This window comes from Amblyomma americanum, chromosome 3 (genome assembly GCF_052857255.1).
Source record: "Amblyomma americanum isolate KBUSLIRL-KWMA chromosome 3, ASM5285725v1, whole genome shotgun sequence".
In the NCBI taxonomy this organism is placed as follows: domain Eukaryota; kingdom Metazoa; phylum Arthropoda; class Arachnida; order Ixodida; family Ixodidae; genus Amblyomma; species Amblyomma americanum.
In genome coordinates this window covers 51,661,175-51,680,189 of record NC_135499.1, presented here as the reverse complement: position 1 = coordinate 51,680,189, position 19,015 = coordinate 51,661,175, and the positions used below count along the sequence as shown (strand labels likewise).

The following is a 19,015-nucleotide window of genomic DNA, read 5'->3' as shown; positions in this document are numbered from 1 at the left end:
CTCCTCCAATATTTTTTCTAGCACCAGCAATTAAAATGCACATTTCCCGCAGGCGGGAGCGCTTTGATATTTTTACTGAATTAGGCTGCTCTGCAAAGTTCTGCTTCTGCTTAACTCTAAAAAAAAGGATTTGCTTGCTCCCTCATTAACTGTATGAGGGTGCAGCTGAAATGCATCGATGTTATGAAATAAGTTTGGCTCACTGTAAGTGTTCTGCAGTCTATTCAGATGTATTCCATTGCACACACCGGCTTCAGAAAGCTGCTTGAGGTGACTTCTTTGAGAAGCGAATATACAGATGTCCACTTTGCAGCCAGCAGAACAGCCTACGAAAATTCGGAATGCTTTCAGCTCAGTCTGCACTCTGTAGCCAGGCTTCGCTTGACAAGAGCGTCTGTGTTGCGATTCACCTTTGTTTCGGAGCTCATGTCAAAAATGCTTTAAGGTACTAAAAGCAGTTTTATTTCCCTGCGGGAAGTTAAATTCAGAGGGTTCGTCCACAAAGGCAACATAGGAACAGAAATGTACGGCGACTGAACGCAATCCAGCTGTGAAATAGCACTTGTTGATTTATGGAAACCATTGAAGGCTGCTAACGTGTTTCACCGAGGTAGGTGGGACTTTACCGAATTTACCGGGGAATGTTACCGACAAGTGAAAGGAGCACAAATGGGAGCATCCATCTCTGTCGTCATGGCCAATTTAACAATGGAACACGTCGAACAGCGAGCCCTTAATTCATTCCACCCAAAACCAAAGATTTTCCTCAGGTATGTCGACGACTGCTTCGCCGTCATCAAAAAATCTGAGACTCAAAATTTCCTTCGTCATTTAAACTCCGTAGAACCTGACATTCAGTTCACGCTAGAGGTGGAACAAGAAAACTGCCTCCCGTTTTTGGACGTCCTCGTGTCCGAAACGACAATACCCTTCAATTCTCCGTATACCGCAAACCAACCTACGCAGGTCGGTATCTCCACTTCTCTTCCAACCACCCGACAGTCCATAAAGCATCAGTGGTAAAGACGCTGTTCAGAAGAATTGAGACACACTGCAGCGCAGAACTTGACAGAAAAAAAGAACAACGCACGATATTGAAAAACTCATCATGAACGGCTACCCAAAAGACTTTATTCAAAAAAACCACTCGACGTCAAAAACACAACATTCGCCAAGAAATCAACGCACAAAGACCAACGCCACCACCAAAATACGTCACTTTACCTTACGTCGGAGGTGTCAGTGAAACCATCGCCCGAATCCTGAAACAATCGGGTCTCCAGGTTGCGCACAAGCCCACAAACACGGTTGCGCTTTGCCTACCTGTTCCCAAAGACCGGCCGTCGAGAGAAAGAGCCCAAGGCATTGTCTACCAAATTCCATGCGCCGCCTGCGACGCAAGCTACATCAGCGAAACCAAAAATTTCCAAGAAATAATTCGGCAACATGAGAACGACATCCGCAAATTCGCAAGAGAGCGCAATTCAGTAGCCGAACATTCCGAGGACTCCGACCATAGAATCAACTTTGAAGAGACCCGCATCCTCGGAACCGAAACAAATTACCACAAGAGGCTCCTTCTGGAATCCTGGCATATCCAAGCCACCCCGAACAATATCAACCGCACAAGAGAAAACCTGCCACCAGTATATGCCCCGGGACTTCGCTCTTCAACGCAACGAAAAAAAGTCGCCATTCAGCACCTCCCTGCAGTGCGCCAGCCTGACTAACATCCTAAAAACCCTCCCCCGCGCTTTGCGTGACACAGCTGTCGTTCTTTCTTTTCACCCCCCCCACCCACTCCCCTCCATACTTAAAAGACGCTAGCTACTGCCCTCAGTCACCCCTGATGAAGGAGCCGAGTCGGCTTCGAAACGTTGGGTTAAGTTTAACATTTTTGGTTGGAGATGTGCAGTTTATTATAAGTTTCAAACCCAACCAGACAGGTAAATCTGTCAAAATGTTTAGTTTTCGACTACGATAATAAACTCGAATTTTGAAACAACATGTTTGCGAAGCGCTCATTAAAACACTTGTCCGCGTACAGTCAGAAAGCGCCCCTCACATGCCCGCCCCGGCTCAGGTACAGTGGACAGATGTGCAGAAAAGCTGGCAGTGCTCGGCTTCTTGACCGTGCTGCCAATCTTACGAAATCTGCTCAGAAGTACGCAAATAATGAATGCATCACTAGTGTAAAGCAGCTCAGGTGTAGAGGTTCTGCCAGGACAACACCCGCGGTGTCCAATGAGTGCTTGGGACCTGATGTGAAGATCATTATTATGTCCTGGAAGGTATGGAGTCGGCCAAAGGTTCCCAGGCCAGATGGTCTTCTTTTGAGCAGTACAGTAAGGCAGTTACGACACCCCTGAATCTCAAAATATCTCTACGGGGCAGAGGATGTACCGTTATAAGCGCTGACAACTTTCATAGCTTTATCCACATTTTAAATGCCAGAATACACCTCAAGAAAAGCAGACCCTGTGGCCTGGGAATTTTTGACCAATCCTGTACATACCCAACAATAGTGAACAAAAGCATTTTTAAATGGGGACCTGTTTAAGAACGCAATATTTCACTTTAATAATCAATATATCCGCTGATCTCCCATCGGCAGGATTCCATCTTTTATATTAACGTTTTTGCGGTCGTCAAACGCGTTCCCCCATTGGTTTGCTTAGGCAGCCTTAGCTGCTCGGTGCGAGTGATGGAAACACTCCAAAAAACAAAGATTTTGCTGCACGTGGGAAGAATGGACCATTACCTTCAATATTTTCATGACAATACCTTAATACTTCAGTATTCAAAATTTATGTCCAAGAATGTTGGACATGCTTTAACAAGGTGAAAAGTGGGACTAGTTGGTGGCTAGTTGGGGTTCTATGACAAGTAATTTTTTTCTCCTTAATCGACCACCATACATCACAGCAGCAGCACACATGTCTCTTCGCACAAGCCATATCCGCTTCCAAGCTGCACGCCCACGCGCCCGGACCACCACCTTCACTGCGTATTTTCTCTCCCGAACCGCCACAGACAGAAACGGCCTTCCCCGCGACATCTCTGCTAATGCCTGCCCATATTCATTTTTAAAAATTGTAACTATTTAAGTTCAATGATTATTTACGGCAATAATTACGTTGTTTCTATTAGCACTGACCCCTTAGCACTGGCTTACGAGGGACGTTTAAGGTAATAAACTGACCTCACCTGACTTGATAACACGGCGAAAAACAAGGCTTGTGCGAGGAAAAGGAGAGTGGGGCACGATGGTGTCGCTTACATGCTTGCACGAGAAATAGAAGACGAGGAAAGTATTGTTTCCCCACTCTTCGCTCTCTCGTGTAAGCGTTGTGCTGTGCCGCAAAGTTATAGAAGGCACTGCTGATGCAAGACGGTGGTAGAACTAAATCACTAAGTGCTGCGTTCTTCACACTGCGCTCAAGATTTTGAAATCAGCGCGCCCTTACAGTTCCCGCATGCTTCAGGACATGGTGTGCGCTCCGTTCATTCTCGGACCCATGTTTAGAATGTATACTTTACCCAGTCTGAGTAGAGGATGCTAAAAGGTAGCCACCAGATGTGTTGGAAGCTTCTTGTCCGGGATATCAAAGCTCAATAAACTGTGCATCGTAGGGTTGGCCGTAAGGCTCGAATTAAATTGCTAAAGGAAAAAACAATTGACTTTTACCTTGATAAGATTACAGCCCTAACAGATGCATATATGGCTCGCTCTTCGAGAACTTATTATTCTGTAGACGTCGATTTCAGCAAGCATTCAAAAGTTAAAAACCCTGAGTTTAAGGCATTCAGGGCAAAGGCACCCTTCAATATATCTCTAAAAAAAACAGATTGCATCATTTTTCAAACGTTCACCGAGCCCCTGTGACCTTGATCAATCACCCCGGCTTCCATAAAGCTATCTTACTACGAAGAGAGAATACTAGCCTTCCGATTTCGGGGGAGGATGTTACGAATCACAGGCCGGCTTTAAGAAACAGTAGGCTGGAGAGAATGACGGGAGATTCTCCAGAGAAGCGGCTCAACGTGGTACTTCGTCCAACGGCTCCGGCGGTTTGCTCGAGACCCCTAGTTACGGCCAGCTGTGTCTGGGTCGTCTATTACTTCATTGGATTGCGGCCCGAAGTGTGCCGTGCGGGGCTACCGCATGTATATTGGGGTGCAATTTTACCCTTTTTTACTTTAAATATTATGCAAATACTTGTACTTATTTACGTTTCGGCCAGTTTGTTACCATTTCGGTTTGTTGGCACTGGGGGTCTTGTTTCCGGACGCCATGCGAATTTCAGAATTACCTCAGCGCTGAGCCATCTTCGACACTCGTGACAAATACGAACACCCATTTTTTTTCGTGCATTTCTGATGTTTGTGGCTTCTTCACAAAACAGTGGAAGCAGCATCACAGTGAGGCTTTTTCAGCTAAAATCGTTTTATCTTCAGTTTATGTGGTGGCCCCTAGGCTTTCTTACACAAGCATTTTTCATGGTAGTCTAGTATTTGAAAAGTAATTTATTTAACCTGAATTTTCAGTTTGAAGAGAAAAGCACCTCTCCCTTTGCGTTGTGGTCACCAGCACAACTCCTTTCGTTAGATTCTCTACATTTATGGTTGGAGCCGCATCTTGTATTCAATAATATTGCTGATCCATTATTTTCATATGAAGTAATAGAAATGCGGCAACCTATCTGTACAGCCTACCTTATTCCTGAACACCAAAAGGTCTTTAAAGCGCGCTGACATCGCACAGCACAAGGGCCGAGGCCTCCACTACGGCGTTCCTCACAGCATATGTGTCCGTTCGGGGCGTCAACCTCCGTTATACACAATTCGTTTTACACTTGAAGCATTGTTTGCTTCCATAATCCAGAAAATGACAGTGAAAACAGAGTTACGCTGTATTCACGTCACAAGTTATATTTCCATCCGCCTCCGCCAGCCAAGCTAACCGTGGCGCTTTCGATCATCCAGCTGGCGCCTTGCTCGCCGCCAAGCTCTTGAGCAGCTGCTTGGCCTGCGCCAGCCGATTGGTGCTGGCCTCGCTGCGGCCCTTTGGCACGCATGCGGTGCTGTGATCTTCCAGGTCCACGTCGTACATGGCCCAGCCAAACCTGTCAAAACCTGCCGAGCGCATCATCTGGAAACACTTCCGCACCTGCGCCGTAGAACCAGAATTAAGTAAAAAGAAGCGTTAAACGCCTCCTGCTATTTGTGGGTGTGAAATAAACGTGTGACCAAATGTGCAGGATTTAATAGCACTGGACCTGCTAACTGCGCTTGCCTGCGACAGAAGGAGCATCACACCGGAGAAAAGAAGAGAATATTCATGAGCAAACTTTTTTTATAATTTCAAATCCCATTTCTAGGCTCGTCAAACAAGCTTGCTTTCCAAAAAGACAATCATGCGTATCTGCAGCCTGTTGCAAAGCAGTTACACTGTGCGCAATTCATAAATTAGGCACTCTTAGCGTCTCTCGATTACGAGCTTAACACGTCCTGTTGCACAAATCTCTAATCTCATTCATTGTTCACTGTGGAATGCAGCTGCCGGTGGAAATTCCCTGTTCAAGCAAAACGACAGAGTGGATAAACTACTCTCTTTCAATGAAAATTGGGACGTAGCCTCTTCAGAATGCTACAAGATACGCTAAGGAAAAACGATACTTTCGACTATGTCACTTTACGAAAATATCTATGGAAAGGCGACGCACGAAGAGATGGCACGCAAGAACCGAATTTCTGTACGAGCCTTTTCCCAAAGCATGCTTCCCTGCATACCAGGCAGGTGTTGAATTCAGGCAGTTGGTATGCGGTCAACAATGGAGGAAACAGATAGCTGAAAACGTGACACAGCTTAAGTGCCCACACAGCGAGCTTTTAATTTGCAGCGGTCAACTCTCGGTCTGTATCTTGACACAGTACAAAAGGTAGAAAATACAATAGACATCTAACGTGCAAACCGAAAATTGCCGGCTTGTTCAGTTAGAGAGAAGGTTCACTTATGAGTAAAACCAAGGCGTCCAGATTTGCAGCGCTTTTACAGCGGGGCTGCATGCAGCGACTGTAACGCTATGTACAGTCGTGGTATTAAAATAAACCAATCACTTTTGCATATACCTCACTTCACTATGAAGCGCACTCTGGGCGAAAGCTGCAAGTAATGTGTAAACCGAAAAATAAACGAACAGGCTTTTATTAAATATTGCTGCCTGTGTAATGCTGCCTATTATTGCCTTAGAGCGCATTGCTGCACATGGGGTGGCCTGCAAGTTGGTACTCGCTTGTAGACTAAGAACAGCAGGTTAACAGAAATCCTGTATATCAAAATATGTAACAGCAGGATGTGCCCATTGTTCCATTATGAGGCAGTAACATGGAGGCTAACAAAACGTGTGGAATTAAATAACCAGCCCAGAAGCCTATGCAAAGGGAAACAATAGGAATAACGCAAACTCACAGAGAGAGCATAAAGTGGGTTCGAGAAAAAACGCGGCTTAAAGGTATCGTAGTTGAAACATACAACGCGAACTTGGCATAGGCAGGGTACATAACGCGAACGACGCATAGCTGACGGTCCCTACGTCCCTAGGATTACAAAGCAGATTTCCATGGATAGGTTTCCAGGATTTTCACCAGAAACGCCACAGAACAGGTCATCCACGCATACCTTGGAAGCAGGGAAGAACTGATCTAGTCGCTACAAGAAAAATACGTCAGCTCTCTTAAAGATGCCAAATTGTACCCCGACTACCGCGGACGCGATAACCCAACTCAGGACGAGCCTTTCGCGCACGCAGAGATCTGGGCCACCTTGTCTCAACTCAAGACGAAATCTGCGTCTGGACCAGATAAAATCAATAATATGATGCAGCGCAGCCTATATCTGTATTCGGTCACCACGCATGCGGACTACATGAATGAGTGCTGGGAGACAGGTAGCATACCCCAATCCTGGAAGCATGCAAATATGATTTTTATCCTCAAACCCAACAAGACGATAAACCTTGGTGACCTTAGGTCGACCTCCTTTACTTCATACTTAAGCAAACTAACGGTGCACGTAGTGGTTAATAGAGACAAGCCTATGCCGAAGGCTACTCCCTCATACCATGGTGTAGCCTGCTAGGCTAAAAACCAGGCAGACCTCTCCTGTATTCATTAAAGTCTGTCCTCCTCCTACTACCTCATACCGCACGCCATGGTTGGATTCAGAAGGGAACTCTACTCAGGACGTCATCCTGCAACTGTTTCATGACATTATTAACAGATCTGTAAAGGCGCACTCACAGGCCATCCTGGCTACCAACCTAAAAAAAGCCTTTGATATTTTTTTAAATTTTATGTTAGAATACTGCCAGCCGCCTTTTAGCGGCCCAAGGAGGAATGGGCACAGTACAGTGCATTAGGAAACAGGCACGCACGTGGTATACATTGGGCTATGACAGAAAAATAAACAGAAGAAAAGATACAACCAGGTACATCAGACGCGAGGCCTGTGCATAGTTTAGAAAACTGCTGTGCAATTGCCAGAGAAGATAAGAGACCACCGCCGATTATTCACACGAGAAGAGAGCATTACATACACTACTATCACAAGAAGGGATGCAAACCAAGCAAAAATGTTTCCACTGATTTCGATTTGGAAACGTCGAGAGGCAGTCCGTTCCATTCAAGGGTGGATCTCGGAAAAAAAAAAGAATGGCGATGTGAATTTGTTTTACATTAAGGCATTAAAAGCGTTTTGGTGCGTTTTTCTCGAGTGGCGCATGTAGTTTTATACTGCACGTAATCACTAAAATCCAGTCTGGCGTTGATGTTAGTGACATTAGGCGGTGAGTTTTGCGGCACTGCTCGAGCTCTGGAAGGCCCGATAGCGTTAGATCACTGCTGACTGAGATGTGACGACCATAGGAATTATAGATAAATCGGAGAGCTTTACGTTGCACGTCCTCAGTAAGCTTGATTTTTGTTTTAGTGTGCGGGTTCCACACGACGTCGGCATACTCGAGTAGTGGACGTATGAGGGCTGCGTAGGTAACTAGTTTTGGCTTTGACGTGCAGTGTTTTAATTTATGTCTGAGCGTCCAGGACCTTTGAGTGGCGCCTGATACTATCTTCTTAATGTGATGACTCGAACATAGATTTTGTTCGAGCATAAATCCTAAATATTGGCTAACAGATGTTATTTTGTTATTGCTGATCTTGTATCTCAAGGCAAGTGGATTTTTTTGCGCGATATAGTCATGTGGATGCACTGAAACGTATTCAAGCTCATGTCCAATTTTCTTCACCAGTCAGCAACAGCCGTAATATAATCGTCAGCGCCTTTTAATCGCGAACTGTTCCAGTACTAAGCTAGGCAACACAATCGTTTGCAAAGAAACGGCAGCGCACTGGAGATTCAAATGAAAGAACATTGAGATAATTAAGGGAAAGTAACGGGCCCAGCACAGATCCTTGTGGGACTCCTGAGAGGACAGCCGCCAGATCAGATGTGACCTACCATGTTTGAAGTGTTGGTAACGTTCGGAAAATTAAGAATTAAGCCACTGTGTGATGTTGTTTTTAACAGGATTTTAAGCTTAATTTGTAACTTGGGATGCGAGACAGAATCGAAGGCTTTCCTTAAGACCAGGAAAATTGCATCTATTTGCCCACTTTCATCTAAAATACTAAGAAATTCATTCGTCTCCCATAAATTCTTAAAGGCACCCATTATACTATATTGGAAAACTTTAACGAAAATATCCTTGGGAGAAAGGCTTATAATTATATCAAGGCCTTTCTCGGTGAGCGCACGGTGGAACTCCACTACGGCACTCTTCAAATCCGACACAATAGAGCAGGGCAAGCAGGGGCACCCTCAGGGGACTGTCCTGTTTCTGTTCCTTTTTAATATAGCACAAATCAACATCCCGGACAGACTGGACAATATCAGGAGTGCAGCACAGCCTATACGCTGGCGATATTACGGCATGGGCAACGGAGGGCTGCCAGGGTGAAATCGAGGCCACTCTCCAAGCGACCCCAGACGTCATCGATGAAGAGGGCAGGAGAGCAGGCCTGTGAGAGCTTATGGTCTTCCGAAAACAAAAATTTAACGAGCCCTTGACAGCAGTCATTATACAAGGAGTGGATGTCACAGAGGTACAGGAGAATAGGAACCTGGGGATCAGGCTGCAGCCGATAGAAAAATAGCTGTGGAAGAACACGGCCTCTTCAAGCTAATAGACGACTTCAACATAAGCAGCATTACATAATCTCCCTTACCTAAGAGCCACAAGAGACGGGGTGGAAAGAGTCGACGCCATCTTTAGAATGGCTTACAAAATGCCATGGGCTGGGTCGGACTGGGTCGGAGCCAAAGGCTCACAAACAAAACAAACTTTATGCAGCGATGAGACGACACAGAGTATTTCCTGATCACCCGTAAGAACACGTACGAAGTGATCTGCAATACGTTGAAACTCGTGAAAAGTAACTCTAGAGATACTACAACGCAACAAAATGATTTGCACCTGAAGTCCACTAACACAGGAGAGAGACAAGCAAACAAAGCACAATTTGTTCACCGGACACCGCAACAGTTTGACGACCGCAGAATCCCAACGGGGCCGTCCCGCTGGCTGGCGCACGCTTTCGCGCTGGTCCGTTGCTGGGCAAGAGGTGTCAACCCGGGAGTCGTGAGGGCGCGCTTCTCCGAAGCTTAAACGGCGGCACGGGTTGACACACAGAGGTCAACGCCCTTCATATATAGGCGCCAGCCGCGTCTGTACGCTCTTCGCGCCAGGGAAAGCGCGCACATACGCACAGTATTAGCTGTACAATTTCAATCTCATTCCCCCATTGATCAGGCGTGGAGACCATTTTCCAGAAAGTTCGAGCTCTTCCGATCCGCCGCCGCCGGCACGCGAGCGAAGTGGAGAGGGTATCACACTCCACGCTAAAGGCTACGCGCTCACCGTCGGCAATAAGTAGCATCTACTCTGAATTAGAGATGTAAAATTTCATGAAATTTTGAGGCGCTTGAAAAAAACTTGTTCTTTTTTAATTTTTTTCAGAAAAGTATGCAATAAATGAAGAAAAAAACAATGCGCAAAGAGTTGTACAATAAACGACATATTTATTTCTTGATTATTGAAACTATTATAATTCGTATATTACTCCACGCCAAAAGTCCCAACCAAGCTTCCTGGTTGAAGATCTATGCGCAATTTCACATCAGGGCGTTCTGACTGACCGTTACGGAAATATCAATCTGAGTCCCTGTCAAACTCATTTCCACCAGATAGGTCCATGCCTCGCTGTGCAGCGGACAAATCCTTCCTGGCATTTAGGTTAGCACGCACGTATACAAGTTTTTGCACTCGCTCCCCTGTGAGCCTATAGCGCACTTAAGAGTCCACATTCCCAAATTCAGACCAGTTCCGTTCACATGCCGCAGAAGATGGATGGGGGAATCTGGAGTATGCGACAGGCGAGGGGGCTCAAGGGCTAGTTGGAGCAGAGTCCTTGCCACCATGTGGATGGATCCAAGTGTTTCGCAGAATCCCAAACTCCTTCTCTTGACCAAATTCCCTTGCAAGGTCTGTATGCTGGGACGTTAGAGAGCAGTTTCACGACGTCCAGCGATAGGTGCACTGCCTGGCCGGAAATCCAGTCGAACGTAACTGCAACCTGCGCGTCAACTAGGTTTTTGCCACGATACCTTGGGTCTAGGAGGTTGGCAGCAATGTTAATGGGTAGTACACAGAACTCCTCACGCTTGCTGATCACGTGCATTACATGAGCCTGTTCGTCTTGCGTCAATGCGCTAGTTTCCAGCCACGCCGCGACTTGCGTTTTAATAGACTGGAAGACTTCGTAGACGTCCGACAACAATGCCTTGTCAGATTCAAGGGTAGTAATCCCCGAGGAGGCTGGTGTCACCAGGTCTAAAGAGCTTCGCAATTGCTTCCAAAACACATGCTCGTCCAAGACTGCCTATCCATTTGTTCACCTCGGGTTCTCCCATGATTACAGCCCCCTGCAGTGCCTCCTCATTGTTGAAAAGGCTTTGTATTGACAGGGTGACAATCTTGTCTTACTAGGCAGATTGACTGTTGTGAAATTACCTTTCCCGTACCTCGGTACCTGCTTTTGTTGGAGCGCAGCAGCAAATACGTGTGTTTTGCGCATACTTAATTATTTTTCTGAACGTTTCGTGAACATCTTGCAATATTTTTAGGCGCATGAGGTCGTTGAGAAGCAGGTTCAGCCCATGTGCTGCGCAACCAATGGTTACAATGTGCGGAGATTTGTAACAACATTCTTGCATGCTGCCTGCAAAATTGGTCGCGTTATCAGTAACCAGGGCAATTTGTGGGGTTGCAGAGACTCAGTGACATTACAGATCTCGCTGCTGGTATAGGCCGTGGTGTGCCGATTCGTGCCTGTTTCAACCGATTTGTGAAACACAGGCTGCGGTGTCGCGATGACGAAGTTCACATTTGACTCACCGCGAATGTTGGTCCAGCCATCTGTGAGCACGGTAAGGCACGTCGTGTTGGTCACAGCCTCCTCTACGTGAGTTTTTACTCGCTCATCCTCAGCGTCAAGCAGGGGGCCACTCAAAAGGTACCGGTTAGGTGGTGTGTGTGAAGGCCGAAGCATCTTGAAAGTAGTGAACCAGTGCTCAATTTCCAATAGAGAGAACGGCATGTTCGTTACATACACAGCCCTTGTTAAGGTTTCATTAATTTTTTGTTGCATCTTAGGCACGATTCTGTCGACAAAAAAGGAGACGGTAGCGGAATTTTTCATCGATGAAGGTTCCAGTAAGAAACTGGAGCTCTGGTACTCATTTGTGATCGCCGATGAACTTCCATATGGCTTGTTTTGGGCTGTGACGTCATACACCTCCTTCACCTCTTGAGGGCACTTTTTGCAGAACAAGAGATCTTTAGTGAGACGTGTAACGTTAGGGAACCCATGCGAGGCTTTGCAAAACGATTGCAGCTTTTTGCCCGCAGTAGGGGAGTCACATACGTTAAAATGTTTCCACACCTGCGATCGTGGACGAACCATAGCGAAATTCGAAATACGCAGCCACCTTGCGGCGAAGTAGAGACGGCAGAGACCAGTACTCGAAGCTCTAACGTTTAGGGTAATTCGAAGCGTGAACAAACACGACACGCCATTTGAAAATGACGATGGCGATCCTCCGCCGGTTGGGTCGCGGCCCTCCAGCGAAATAAGAACTCGAGCGACTCGTTTTCGCCGCGAGTTCTGGTTTCGGTAAAGAGCCCTGATGTAGCGTTGCGTAAAAAAAATGCGTTCAGAAATTTTGGTGTTTTTCATGTTCACTGTGATAGAAAAAAAAAGAAAAAACTAGTTTCTTTCCAAATTTTCAGTGTTTTTTTTTCGACCCTTCACATCTCTAGTCCGAACTTTTCCGAACTTCGTGAAATGGAGAGGGCAGCAACACATACATAGTTAGGCGCTGTCTGGGGTTCTTTCCTTCACTGTACGACGCGCACTGGCGAGATTGCTTCCGCGCCGCGCCGGTCTTCCGAATGTGCGCCGAATTTTGTGGCACCCAAGCCATCTCAAGAAACATTCGAAAGAGGATCACCATCAAACCTCTCCTCCCAAATGTAAACCCTCAGGCGCATCAAGGCCGAAGAGAAGCAAGAGCTAAAATCCTGCACAAGACCCTGAGCCGGCTGGCTGCAGGATATGTCCTCTGCGTAGACGCCGCAAAGTCGCGGATAACCATAACAAGTACGCTGTATGTGGAGTTACACACCATGGGTTTCAACCAGCCAGACTGCTTATGGCGGACACAGTTTCCACCTCTAGACGGCTAGTGGAGGAGGAGGCTGCCATCCCTGCAGCCATCGCCTTAACTGACGATACTAGCATAGTAAGCGACTCAAAGTTGGCGATCAGCAAACTTCGGTAGGTGTAGGGTCTCCGGTTGCGCCGCACAAATACTGGCAGAGATAAGAAAATCTGGTCTCTCTTAGGATATTTAACTCATAGGGACCCTTGTTCACGCGGGGAATCTGGGAAATGAGACTGACCTCCAATACGATTCAGAATTAGCCGGCCGAGCGGTGGCACGAAGTCAGGAACCGGAACATTGCGGTGAGCCACTCATATAAAAGGAGCTCACAGCACATTACAAAGCATTAAGAAGAACATTCCCACCACCCCATAAAACGCTGACCAGCCAACAACAGCTCATCAAGTACAGACGGGGAACCTCCCCAACACAAACTAACTTTCTAAATTCATAGATAAGTATATCAATCCCTCCTACCGCTTTTGTGGCGAGAAAGATAAGTGTGACCATATAATCTGATCTTGCGAAGTCCGTAAGCCTCTCTCAGAACTCTTGTCTAATCCCTCTAAAGAAGCTTGGGATAAGCTAAGATCCTGCTATGACCCCCGATATTCAGTCCAAGGCGATCGAATGAACTTGGCCTAATCCCCTACGCTTATGAGCAGTAAAGTTCTGTGAGCCTCAGAGCGGATTTCCAGGAGAAAATACCAGTAGGCAAGAAGCAGCAGAGTTTAAAGTGGACGAATGAGATTCAGTAGGTTCTTAAGATAGCTTTGCCGCAGCTGGTGCAGCACACCGCTAGTATATGAGCGGGAGGAGCCTTTCTCTTACAATGGAAGTTGGTGGGCCGATGATCATGACGCTGACTAGTGTAGAACATCATTCTGATGTAAACAGGGGTGTGTCTTGCGGGAGCCGTCCTCGTGTTAAAATTACTACTGAGCGCTACGGCTATGCTATCGACGTCAAATTAAATGCGAACAGCGGAGCGTGTGGACAAAGGACTATTATACGAAATATGCCGGTCGTCATAAGTGATAGGTGCGCTCTTTCGGTTTGCGATAGTTTTTATTGTTTTTTTACGTTCGTTTGCTCGCTTTGCCACTGGTTGCTACATTTGTACTGGCGGTACGGTGGTACGGCGATAAAGTTCTGCTCACTGCAGGAACAAGAGATTCAGCAATGGCCACGTTGGATACAGACGGAAACCCGACCGGACTTTTCACTGTTCGCATCGCAGCCAAACGCTGACAACAGGAAGATCAAAGCGCTGCAGGACAAGGAGCTATGAGCGCACGCTTAACCCACGCTGGCCACTGCCGCCAGCGCTCGCCACTGCCGCCCTGCGAAATTTGCGATCAGTGGAAAGTATGGATTCGGTGACCCAGGGGAAAAGCGAGAAAACTAACTTCAAAGAAAACAAAAGCAAAACGATCGCAAACCGGAAAAGCGTGCCGACCTCTTGTGACGAGGTCGAAGGCGTAAAATTAGACGCCGTGCGCTCTGCTGTTCGTGTTTCATTTGACGTCGATAGTACATTCATGTTCAATTGCTAAAATATTTTGCAGCTCAAAGTGTGAAGTAGTCTTGTGCTCACGCAAATTCAGCCTACCTTCGCGCTGATGCTGTCAGAGATCTCGAAAGAACGCCACGACCGGGTCTTCTTGCTGAAGTCGTACACCAGCAGGTCCTCCGCTCCCACCGTACCGCGCGTCAGGGGATTACGGCAGGTCTGAAAAAGGCCAAGCGTCCAGGGATTTTTCGATAAAATTGCGTCGTTGTTTACAGAAAAGGAAATGCCTTCCCATGAGCGCTTTTGCAAGTTTGCCCATCTGTTGACGGCCATCGATAGCGTAAAATATGTCTTCCTTCTGCCATTATAAGCTATGGTCCAAAAGGTCCATTCCCCACCCCAACGCCATGATTTTATTTCTACACAAGCTATAGTTAGTTTTTTTTATGACGCAGAAAATAGCGATATAAATAAAGAAATTATGAAACTATTTTCAGGGGCTACAGCAGCCATTGACTGGCGCATAACGGAGCAAAAGAATACCATTGTTCAAACTGTTACTTGTATTCGAAAATTTTGGCTACCGAACGTACCCCTTTCTCTTACAAAGCAAGGAGGTGCGTAGAACGGAGCTTAAGTTAAAGGTGCACTAAAGAGGAATCTGAACTCGTCTTTTCACCGCGGGAACTCGACCTACACGTTCCGAACATACTTAGAAACTTCAAATTGTGGTCCTGTGCGGCCGAGTTCCCTTATTTATATCGAATTAGGCGCCCCGGCTCTCACCTTTTTTTTAATTTAACGCTGACGGTAAGAGGAGTCAACCAACACGTGGAGTGCCTATCAGCCAGTCCCGTGGCGGCTTCGCTTTAGCTTTTATTTTGTTTGTAGATTACTGTGAATAATTAATTTCAGTCGCAGACAACAGAGTCGTAAATTAATCCCACGAAAAAAAAAAATAAGCGTGGACTCTGATTCAGGCATCACTCCGCCGACGGCAGAGCGGCAAGCCGCTACGGGACTGGCTGAAATGCACTCCCCGCGTAGGCTGACTCCCCCTACCTTCAGCGCTGAGCTAAAAAAAAAAAAAAGGCGAGAGCCAGGACGTTTATTGTGATTTAAATGATGGAATCGGCCGTACAGGACCATAATTCGAAGTTTATAACTACGCTCGGAACGTGTAGATTGAGTTCCCACGTTAAAAATACGAGTTCAGATCACTCTCCAGTTTATATTTAAGGTCGTCTAGCGCAAGATGGATCGAGTGAAGATGAAGAGGTAAACTGTGTCTGATACTGTTATTTTCGTCGTCTCTTGCCGCACACTCCTAAAGGCAGCAAACCAGATATTGAGAAAGAAAGTAAATGAAATAAGAAGCGCACCGGCCTCTTTTATTGTCATCATTGCTCTATTCGTGAACGCAATTCAAAGAAGACTCCGCAACGCACTCCGAATATGCGTTATTAAAATAACTATAAACAATGAGAATAATGAGAAAAGTAAGAAAAAGCGTCTGTACAAATTAGACAAACCAACAATCGATGGGCTGGTGACAAACTGGCGGTGGTGAGTATGTAGCTGCACATAATTAAACAAGACAACGATATCTTTTCATCCATGCTAATAACCGGCACTAAGAAATTGTGGCCCGTCATTAACCCAAAGGAGCTCACATTATAAATTTGCCTGAGAGAACTGAAAGTGTTATTCCACCTGACTAATGCGCATCAGTACTTAAAGTTTTAACACGAAACCTTCTTTCACCACAGATATTGCCCTTCCATCCACGGATGACTACGAATACCTAGCAATGTGTGCTATTATCACTGAATAGGGAGGCGTCAAGTCAACAATTTGATCGCTAAAACCATCCTCTGCTCCTAGTCATGCTTTAATCAACGCAAACTCGTAAACACGAGTAACATTAATTTTCTAGCAGTCGCTGAAAAAGTTCTCTCCCTGCTGAATTGAAGGTCGGGAAGGTGACCCCACTCAATCAGGTGACAAATCTTTCTCCATATAACCAAACTCCTATTTGCGTCACTAGCATTCGATGTAAAATTCTAGAGCATAAGCAGGTCTCATACCTTGCAAGCTTTCTCTAAGCTAATATTTTTCACTATCGCGACAAGGCTTCCGAAAGACACAATCATGTAAATCACTAAGAGTATTATTTATGCTTAACCCAAAATTCACCTTACGCCGCTGTTCATTTATTGACTGCATTTTTTAGGTTTTTCTAATCAATTTTAGAAGGTGTGCCACAGTCTCCTAATATTTAGATTACTTTATTATTGATCCCCAATTGTTTCTTGGCTCGAGTTCTTTTTTTTTGACGTTACTAATCTCTTTTGGGGCGTTTACCCAAACCAGCAGCAAGTTGAATACAGCTCGGTGTACCTCAACGGTCCGTACATCATCTTCTACTTTTTCATAACTTACAGTAATGATTTACCCTGTTGTGTTTCCTCTAGCATTCCCTTATTTGCAGATGACAGCGGAATCTTCAGGGAAATATGTGACAATGACACATCTACTCTTCAAACTGACCATAAGGCTATTTCTACTTTGCACCAGTTAGAGGCAGTGAAATTAAAAATGAACAAAAAATATGAATATCTGCGAGTATACGAACTTTTAAAAAGCTACCTTCTTAATGCTTCATTATTATCCGTTTATTCTTACAAATATCTTGGCACCTATATTACTCAAACCTCAGCTAGTCCGTATAAGCACCTCGTGTGTAATTAATAATTGTGATCGTATGCTTATATATTTAAACGCTATTTCACCAAAGCTGATCTCCTTCCCTATAAGTATGCTATTATATCTTAATAATCCGCTGAAATCTTTAATTTGCTCCAGCAGTTTGGAATCCCTTTCAGCAAAACTTAGTCTACACATTTGTAATGGCACAGAAGGATTCTGATCGTTCTTTCTTTCTACTTAGAACAGAACCAAAATTCCAGCATCTCTACACTGAAATTAAGCCTTAACCTGTCATCTTTAGCGTCTAGCGGCAATGCCCTCAGCCTTTCACTTTTTCACAACATATTTCATCATCCCTCCCTAGTTGTGAAACTGGTCTCACCCCTCAGTACATTTCATCAAGTTTAGACCATCCTAACACAGTCAAAATTCCAATATACAAAACCTCAAATATTCTAATATGCAATGCCTTGTTTACGTCTTTCTTTCTAGGCACGTCTGTTAAGTGGAATCACCGCACCGGTCGCTACTATTGTTAACGGCCAGCGTTTCAAGAATGCTTTAGATAGCATAGTATCACTTGGAAATATCGATGTATTCTAGTACCTACACCTATAGTGCATTAGTTATACTGCACGCATGGTTCTACATTTTGTATAACCAGCCCTTCAAGAATGCAGTAGGTAATTGTGTGTAACAAGGAGACATATATTTGTGTACTACGAATTGCGTTTGGTGCACCGTGCGTTTTTGTAACTCGTTTTTAAAGCCACACACCTCAATCATGCTTGCGTCCCTGAGGGTATATGAAATAAAAGAAAAGTATTGAGGTCTGGGGCCAAATTCTACTAAAGGGCGGGCATACATTTATATGATGCGGCTTAGAGCTTATAAGTAAATGAGTAGAGTAATTAAACCACAACTATCCATGAAACTGCGAGCCTCTCTTTCCCCGACGGTGGTCATTGTCAACTTGCGTAACACTTTTTCACTCAGCACGCAGGTTCGTAAGTTTGTCGCGTGTGTGCCATTTCGCGAGACGCAGCTTGCCTGGTCACAGACATTATTATTACTTCATTATTAGGGGTTCTAACCATAATAAAACAAAAATTAAAAAGCAATGAAGAGATCTTGCTGGGCGCGGCATTTGCCATCGAAGCCTGAAGCACCTGAGCTCCGGCTAGCGGAATTAATAGGCCAGGGAAAATACAGGAAGGGGAAAGAGGGGAGAGACAGAAAGAAAGGTAAAGCTCAGTAAGTGTCCAAAACTATTGCGTACACTATACCAAGCCAAGGCCTGATAGACGCCCAATTCCAAGCGGGCTCTAAAATCTGAGGGTGCGCACCTGCTCAAACGGCTCCAGCTGACTGTGGGTACAGGCCACGTTCCAGGTCCCGTCAATTCCGGCGAGACCCGATGGGGACACGCCGTAGTCTAGAACGCCCAGCGTCAGGGACATCGCCAGCGTGGCGCTCACGTTGCGGCCGTCCCTCAGCATTTCCAGCGTCCCACTCTGCGATATAGGGTGCGACTGTTTATTAGAGATGCGCTCTTCTGAAGATATGGGTGCATGCGACAGTTTTGTCTTACTATTTGCAAAATAGGAAAAATGATGAAAAATATCTTGTCTACCACTGTGAAAAAAAAAAATGATGGACGATTTAGCCTGGTTAGGCGAAATGCAAATCAGTTGCACTAACACTCCGCTTTTCAGTACGGTTTCGGTTTCCGTTCGAGGCTCGTTTTTCAAGGTCAAGCAGGCTTCATACAGAGACCGGAGAAATCGGTGACTGGGGTCGTTAGTGCTAGCGCAGTAAGAAATCATCACCAATGTAGGGAGCAGGGCTGGAAAAAAGCCACTATGCCGTTATCATGCTTCATAGATTTACACCCATTCCACGAATTCCAGGCCGCACGTTAGACGCTAGTTATGTGGAGGTTTCGGCAGCCC

General features: G+C 45.6%; 1 protein-coding gene across 4 annotated transcripts in view; it reads right to left on the bottom strand.

Annotated features, from left to right (window-relative positions):
* The window catches only part of LOC144124587 (uncharacterized), a 101,496-nt gene that overhangs the window by 4,583 nt on the left and 77,898 nt on the right, over window positions 1–19,015 (bottom strand). For 3 of the 4 annotated variants that reach the window (XM_077657363.1, XM_077657364.1, XM_077657365.1), the window contains 3 exons: window positions 18,410–18,577; window positions 14,454–14,573; window positions 4,916–5,170 (listed from right to left, as the gene is read on the bottom strand). In XM_077657363.1, the coding sequence (XP_077513489.1) occupies window positions 4,979–5,170; window positions 14,454–14,573; window positions 18,410–18,577 (480 nt within the window). In that variant the 3' untranslated portion in view covers window positions 4,916–4,978. Of the gene's footprint in view, window positions 1–4,915; window positions 5,171–14,453; window positions 14,574–18,409; window positions 18,578–19,015 lie in introns of those variants that run through there. The other variant, XM_077657367.1, reaches the window with a different exon arrangement.